Source organism: Ovis canadensis, chromosome 12 (genome assembly GCF_042477335.2).
Source record: "Ovis canadensis isolate MfBH-ARS-UI-01 breed Bighorn chromosome 12, ARS-UI_OviCan_v2, whole genome shotgun sequence".
NCBI classification, from domain to species: domain Eukaryota; kingdom Metazoa; phylum Chordata; class Mammalia; order Artiodactyla; family Bovidae; genus Ovis; species Ovis canadensis.
Window position 1 is genome coordinate 42919839 of NC_091256.1, and position 8536 is coordinate 42928374.

The 8536-nt window shown below is 43.4% G+C and overlaps 1 protein-coding gene across 1 annotated transcript; it reads left to right on the forward strand.

Moving 5' to 3' along the window:
- The first annotated feature begins 3323 nt into the window (after positions 1-3323).
- Positions 3324-4477, forward strand: LOC138415878 (protein Mis18-alpha). The gene has a single exon (XM_069544412.1). The coding sequence runs from the start codon at positions 3444-3446 to the stop codon at positions 3996-3998; it is 555 nt and encodes a 184-aa protein (XP_069400513.1). The 5' UTR covers positions 3324-3443; the 3' UTR covers positions 3999-4477.
- Positions 4478-8536: the final 4059 nt, after the last annotated feature.

Genomic DNA, 8536 nt, shown 5'->3' on the forward strand with positions numbered 1-8536 from the left:
AAAGAGGCTGGCAAGATGGGCCGGGTTGGCCATCCAAGGCCTGAGGGGCCATGCTAAGGATGAAGGATTCCAGGGAATTCCCTGGCAGTTCAGTGGTTAGGACTCTGTCCTTCCACTGCAAGAGTCCCAGCATTGATTCCTAGTCAGGAACTAGGATCCTGCATGCCATCTTGCATGCCACATGGTGTGGCCAAAAACAAAGCTTTTTTTTTTTTTGATGAGTGGCATAGTGAGAGTCCCCTTCGATGTCCATCCACCTTTTAGTGTATAGCCTCACTCCCTTGACTATAGTTTATTAGACTAGAGGTATCTAACCCAAATTTTCCAATAGGTTTCTTCTTTTTTTTGTTGTTATACTTTTATCAGATTGAGTTTATACTCTAACATGGCTATGCCAAGTATTAGTTTTTAGTTCTTAAAGAAACCAAATATTTCCCTTCTATGAACATTTAAAAGAACACTTGAACCAAACTGATTTCAAACTAAGAGACATGTAAACAACCCCAAAATGAGAGTTCAAGTATTTAGCTGCTCCAGGGAGAAAACAATCTCTTCTTTTTCCTTTGACCTTATAATCTGACTTACTAAACTACTATCCCAGGCAAAGACTCATACAGTTTGCTATGTGAGTTAAAAATGCCATGTTCTTGGTCAAGACTGTAGGTTTCTGCAGCAATTCTTTGATCTTTCTTTTAATAGAATATAATTGGCATGTAACATCACATAGCATATGATATAATGATTCAATATCTCCATATATTGCAAAATGATCACCATAATGTGATAATATGACAAACATAATGTTATTCTGTATTTGTTTTTGGTGTTTTTTTTTTTAGATTTTAAGTGAGGAGGCATATGGGACCCCCAGAGAAAAGCAACTGGAGATTCGTTCTCTATTGACCGAAGCTCCAGGACAAGAAAAGCAGGACAATTAAGGGAGGTTAGACCTTGCACAGACCACTTATTTCTTGTTCCCAAAGCCAAGAGACCTCCCTGACCACATGTGTGCTGAAAAGGCTCCTCAGAGGCCAAAGAGGAGTCATATCAAGGGATGTTCTACCCATAAGCCTTTGCAGTAGAATCCATCTTGGTTTCACAGATGCATGTGTACACATGGGAGGATCCTGAGATACACCAAATATGGACTGTGAACCAGGGAAGTCATAATGATTAGCCAAAGGAAACCCAAGAGAAGTGTTCCATAAAAGTAATTCAAACTACCATGAGGCTGCAACTCAGCAACTCAGAGACTCTCCCTGTGAGTCTGCCCATGTGTCTATCCACAAGTACTGTACATTTTCCTCCTAATATATATTTTGCTTGCTTCAGTACTTTCTGTCTTTGTGGAAATTCTTTTCTACAAAGCCTAAGGGCCAGGGCCCATGTCACTGACCACTGGTCCAGTGGCTGGGATCTGGTGCTTTCACTGCCGTGACCTAGCCTCAGTCTCTGGTTGGGAATCCAAGACTTGCTCTAAGCCATTACAGGCTGAGGCCACCCAAGATCAGATCAGTTTCACATGTGAGATCATATTGTATCTGTTTTTGACTTATTTTACTTAGTGTAATATCTTGAAGTTCTATCCATGTTGTTGCAAATGACAAGATTTCATTCTTTAATGCAGATGAATAAAATTCCATTGTGTGTGTATATATCACATCTTCCTTATCCATTTGTCCATCAGTGGACACAGGATGTTTCCATATCTTGGCTATTGTAAATAATGCTTCAGTGAACACTGGGAAGCGTATATCTTTTTGAGTTAGTATTCTCAGTTTCTTTGGAAAAATATCTAGAAGTGGAATTGATAGATCATCAGTTCAGTTCAGTCGCTGAGTCGTGTCCGACTCTTTGTGACCCCATGAATCTCAGCACGCCAGGCCTCCCTGTCCAACACCAACTCCCGGAGTTCACTCAGACTCACGTCCATCGAGTCCGTGATGCCATCCAGCCATTTCATCCTCTGTCGTCCCCTTCTCCTCCTGCCCTCAGTCCCTCCCAGCATCAAAGTCTTTTCCAATGAGTCAACTCTTCTCATGAGGTGGCCAAAGTACTGGAGTTTCAGCTTTAGCATCAGTCCTTCCAAAGAAATCCCAGGGCTGATCTCCTTCAGAATGGACTGGTTGGATCTCCTTGCAGTCCAAGGGATTCTCAAGAGTCTTCTCCAACACCACAGTTCAAAAGCATCAGTTCCTCAGCTCTCAGCCTTCTTCACAGTCCAACTCTCACATCCATACATGACCACTGGAAAAACCATAGCCTTGACTAGACGGACCTTACAGTAGTCCTATTTTTAATTTTTTGAGGAGCCATCAGAATTCTTTTGGTATTTATACCTAGTCTTGCTTCTCCTTACCAAATGTTTTAGGTGACCAAATGCTTACCAGAGGTAGATAATCAGATATAAAATATTTTTGAGATTTTTCTCACAAAGTGTAGGTGTTCTCTTTAAACCAGTAGTTCTCAGTTAGTATGTCTTTGCCCACCAGGAGACATTAAGCAATGTCTGAGACAGTTTTGATTGTCACAGCTTGGAGAGGGTGATCCTACTGGCATACAGTGAATGGGTAGAGGCCAGGTATGCTACTAAACAAGTACACATAAACACACACAGGACAACTCCCTCAAAACAAAGAATTATCTGCCCCAAATATCAGTTGTGTCAATACTATTATACGGTAAAGAATAAGCCAGTGATCTTCCAGCCATAAAAGCGGTGTTAATTCCTCCTTTAAAAAAATAATTCTTTTACCTATAAATATGAAAAGAGTTAACAACAAAAAAACGTTACAAGGATTCCAAGTGTATGGCATTATGGAAAGTTCAAATTATGATGACAGTCAAAAGATCAGAGGTTGCCAGGGGTTGGGAGGAGGGAGGGACCAAGAGGAAGAAAACAAAGGGTTTTCAGAGCAGTGAAAATAATGGTAGGTACATGTCATTTTACCTTGGTCCAAAGCCATAGTATATACACCAAAAGTGAGCCCTAATGGGAACTATGGACTTCTGGTGCTAATGACGTGGCAGTTATTCATTGTAATGAATGTACCACTGCAGTGGGGGAGGTTGATGGTGGGGCAGGCTGTGTGTGGGGGCGATGAGACAGGGAGTATATAGGAACTCTCTGTCCTTGTCCTTTCTGCATAATTTTGTTGTGAACTGCCCTTAAAAATAACATTTATTTTTCGAAGAGAAAATTAGTTGGAAAAATAAAACTTTTAAGAAGCTTGGTGAATTTCCCACTCTGACACTATTTGAGAAAAGGAGACCTAAAAATTCATAATATGAATTTTATAACTAAATCCATCTTTCACCCGGAAGGATGTTCCTCTACAAGCTGTACGTTTGGCCACAGGGGCGAGAGGGAAGACTCCTCTCTGTTAGGCAGGCGGCTCTCGGAAGACTCGAGCCGCCACCAGCTGCTGCAGGAGTGGGCGAACATGTGGAGCTCCATGAGCGGAGACGCCTCGGTGGCCTGCTCTGAAAGGACGCGGCGCGAGGAGGCTGCGGAGCCGGCGGAGGGGCACAGGCCGCTGGTGTTTCTGTGCTCGCGCTGCCGGCGACCGCTGGGAGACTCGCTGAGCTGGGTGGCGAACCAGGAAGACACCAACTGCATCTTGCTGCGCGGTGTTACCTGTAATGTTTCTGTGAATGAGGAACAGATGCTATCCAAACGTAAACATGATAATTGTTGCATCCTGCAGACTTTGTACTGCACAGGTTGTTCGCTCAGCCTCGGCTACCTGTACAGGTGCACACCCAAGGATCTAGACTACAAGAGGGACATGTTCTGCCTTAGTGTTGAAGCCATTGAAAGTTATGTTTTAGGGTCATCTGAAAAGCAAATTGTGTCAGAAGACAAAGAGCTTTTTAATCTTGAAAGTAGAGTTGAAATAGAAAAATCTCTAAAGGAGATGGAAGATGTTTTGAAAGCCTTGCAAACAAAGCTTTGGGAAGTCGAATCAAAACTGTCCTTTACCAGTTGTAAAAGCTGAATTGGTTCCAAGGCCCACATTCTGCAGGCCTCTGCTGATGGAGAGTTCTTTCATATGTAGCAATTCTTGTTATAATATACTTCACTTAGAACTGAAAGAGTTGGAAACAGTCATGTACGTTGTATCCTCTTGTACTGACCGGCTGGTCACGTGAGAAGAACTGGAGAACTTTTCTGGCTGTGTTTGATGGTAAAGAGGTGATTGTTTCCTAAACTCCAGTTTTAAAGTCATGATAATTGCTGGAATTTAAGAGTTGTTGTTTTGATAACAAACTGCTATAATTTTTTGAATGGTTTTCTCCTCTGTATCGATTTGTTATTTTTTATTTCCTATTTTTTAACTATTTTTCACTTTTAATAGTTTGGGCATTGTTTAATATTGAGTGCTTGGAAAATCTTAGAGGTGTTTCCATCTACTGTGTGGTTGAATCTTCTTTGAAAACTAATGAATACAGCTTTCTGGAGAAAAAAAAAAATAAATCCATCTTTCAGTATAAAATTCTGAAAGGTGTTCATTTCAGTTCAGTTCAGTCGCTCAGTTGTGTCCGACTCTTTGCGACCCCATGAATCGCAGCACGCCAGGCCTCCCTGTCCATCACCAACTCCCGGAGTTCACTCAGACTCATGTCCATCGAGTCAGTGATACCATCCAGCCATCTCATCCTCCGTCGTTCCCTTCTCCTCCTGCTCCCAGTCCCTCCCAGCATCAGAGTCTTTTCCAATGAGTCAACTCTTCACATGAAATGGCCAAAGTACTGGAGTTTCAGCTTTAGCATCAGTCCTTCCAAAGAAATCCCAGGGCTGATCTCCTTCAGAATGGACTGGTTGGATCTCCTTGCAGTCCAAGGGACTCTGAAGAGTCTTCTCCAACACCACAGTTCAAAAGCATCAATTCTTCAGCACTCAGCCTTCTTCACAGTACAACTCTCACATCCATACATGACCACAGGAAAAACCACAGCCTTGACTAGACGGACCTTAGTCAGCAAAGTAATGTCTCTGCTTTTGAATATGCTATCTAGGTTGGCCATAACTTTCCTTCCAAGGACAATCCCAAATACAGGATTCAGTGCCAGACACCTGCATGCAACAGCGTTCTCCTTTTGTGGCCGATGCAGCGTCAGGTCTGCAGTCTGTAATAGGTCTCACGGGAATGAAAGTGTTTGAGAAACCATGAGTTAAAGAAAGTAAAACATTTTGGGGGTTTTTGTTCTTGTTATTTTTCCTTTCATGAAGAACCACTTGGGGCCTTGCAGATGCCTGTGTTCATTGTGAAGTCTTAAGGGGTTTCCCAAACTTTGGTGACCACAAAACACTTCAGGAATATCTGAAGGGACCATCTGGGACACTAATTAGTAGACTCAGGAGAGTCATTCAGGTCGGTAACGCCCTGGTCTCAGGCGGAGATTTTGCTGTGCCCCCTTGCTTCCTTATTTGTGCCTCCTTGCTTGCTTGTTTGGCTTGTTGCTCGCATTGCCTCCAACACTATCGTCTCCAAGCTTTGACCCATTCCCCTAGAACTGAGAGTACAGTGGGCTGTCCCCAAGAGAGGGTCGGCAGCTTCACCGCCTTGAGCGCCTCCCTCGGGCCTCCTGGCCCTGTGCTTCACGTGTGGCGGGGCCCCGCTGAGTAACTTTCATGTTTATACACTTCCTGCGTGTTCACATACCCAGGTTTTGAACCCCAGGAATGCCTCACTGTCTCTGAGAAGTACTGAATTTCATTCTCTCTCCATTGCAGAGGAAATTCAAGTCCTTTTAATAGGGTTGGATACAATTTTCAAGTCAGCTTCACAAGGCCTCTCTCCTGACATCCCACCTTGCCTATAGTACAGGGGAGTTTCTGTGTTTTTGTGAGTGGGTGCGTCTGTGCTATTCTGGGTCTTTCTTTCCCGGCTGCCAGCAGAGCAGGTGTTTCTCATGGAACACGAGAGCTGCCAGGATCCACGCTGCCTCCCCCTTTGTGCTCAACACTTGTGTCTGGGCTGCCTGGTGCTGCCAGGACTGTAGCTTTATTCCCCTGGCCTTCTTTCCCATTGCATGAAAAGACGAAGCAATCTGTTAGACAGATCCGTAATTTTCTCTTTGTCTTTATAGAGGAAGAAGAATGTCTGCTCTTTGCTTTCTTAATAATTAGAATAGAATATCTAGTCAAACCCTTGGAACTGTTGTCATAAAGACTGCATAATATTTGACTGAGGTTGTCTGCAGTGTTCCACTTCATCAGACACTTAGGAACCTCTGTATGTCAGGCATCGTGCTGGGTGCTGGGGATAAAGGGACGAATGAGACAGATTCCGTACCCGGAGGCTGACACAAACAAGAAAACAAGCAAGTTCAGTAGGGCAGGAAGTGCTTTGAGGGAATCTGTACCCAGGGGGCCCGTGAGATATAGGGAGAGCTTCAGGTGGGCGCCTGGGAGCAGATGCCATGAACTGGGTCTATGGGACTTCTGCTGAAACTCCCAGCACGATGTATTTCCTTCGGGTTACAAATGAGTGTTGTACATTCAACTTGTTTTGTATAACACATAAGGTTGAGAGCATTTTTATTTATTTTCATCTTGATTAAGGTTTTAAGGATTATTGCCAAGAGAGTGGCTACCGTTACCAAAGTGCTCATTTTGTCAAAGGTAGTGGGAAGAAAGTCACAACAGAAAAATCTATCAAGGCATCTTAGGAGTCAAATGATAGTAAATCACATTTGTATATTATTTTAAGAGTTTGCAACGCATTTTTGCATGTATTGTCCTGTTTGGTACCAACAATAATCTTACAAAGTATGTAGGGAGATTGCTGATTAAACACAGCCCAGTTAACTCAAGGGTTCATCTCTGTTGCTCCTGCTGCTGCTGCTGCTAAGTCGCTTCAGTCATATCTGACTCTGTGCAACCCCATAGACGGCAGCACACAGGCTCCGCCATCCCTGGGATTCTCCAGGCAAGATACTGGAGTGGGTGCCATTGCCTTCTGCATCTGCTGCTCCTGAAGCTCTACATAATGACAGAAGGGAAATGAAGACAGCACAAGACTACAGGGTCAAAGGGGCTTCCCAGGTGGCAAAGCGGTAAAGAATCTGCCTGCCAAGAGGGGTGGCTGCCCAGGAGATAGGGTTCGATCCCAGGGTGGGAGATGAATTGGGAGGTTGGGATTGGCATATGCATTCTACTATATTTAAAATAGATAACTAATAAGAACCTACTATATAACACAGGGAACTATATTCAATAATCAGTAAAAATCCACATGGGAAAAGAACCTGAAAAAGAATAGACATATGAATATGTATAACTGGGGCTTCCCTGGTGGCTCAGTGATAAAGAATCCACCTGCCGATGCAGGAGATACAATCCCTGGGTCATGAAGAGCCCCTGAAATAGGAAATGGCAACCCACTTCAGTATTCTTATATTCTTGCCTGGGAAATGTCATGAATGGAGAAACCTGGATGGTTATAGTCCATGGGATTGCAAGAGTTGGACACAACTTAGCAACTAAATCACCACCACCAGCACCATACATATAACAATCACTTTGGGCTTCCCTGGTGGCTCAGAGGTTAAAGAGTCTGCCTGCAATGCTGGAGACCTGGGTTTGATCCCTGGGTCGGGAAGATCCCCAGGAGAAGGAAATGGCAACCCACTCCAGTATTCTTGCCTGGAGAACCCCATGGACAGAGGAGCCTGGTGGGCTACAGTCCACGGGGTCGCAAAGAGTCGGACACGACTGAGCGACTTCACTTCACTTCACTTCACTTGCTGTACACTGCAACTAACACAACATTGTGAATCAGTTATATTCTAATATAAAATAAGACATTTAAAAAAAGAGAGAGACATCTTCAGCTCTGCAAGATAGCAACCATTTCACTTCCTGCACATCCATCTTTAGGAAGCTGCAAGAGAATAAGATCCACTGAGATGAAGGTATAACCCAAGAAAGAGTAGGATACAGAGTCAGGAAAAAAGAATCCATCACAGAAGAGAGGAGGAAGGAAGTCTCAGGACAGAAGTTGCCCCAGGGGAGCACCAACCCATGCAGCCCAGGGACAGAGTCATCAGAAGCGTGACATCCAGGGGAAAAGAGTTCCCAATAGACAGACTTAACTTGATGTGTTTGACCACATAGAAAGTCTTGTTCTGGGGCTTTTCAATTCAGTTGGAGAATGCAGAAATAAATAGTGATAATGATATGGGAAACTGAGCAAATGAGAAATTAAGTTGTATAAAAAAGGGAATATAATGGTTATGCATAAATCAGCTCAACATAAATAAAACTTGCACAGTAGTAATCGTAAGGCAAAAAATAAATGTTGGCTTAACAAACATTGATATAGTTGTGTTTGGGTGACTGAGCAAGCAGAAGGGGAGGGTGGGATAGTAGACGAGTATGGTACCTTCATCTTCCAAAATCAGAAGTGCAACCATAATACATCTGACATGTAGTGGTATAAGCATAGTAACTCTTATGAAATTATAAATAGTGAGAAGAGTCAGGTACAAGAATGGAAAGAGTTTGCTCTCAGGAGGAGGAGACTGAAAG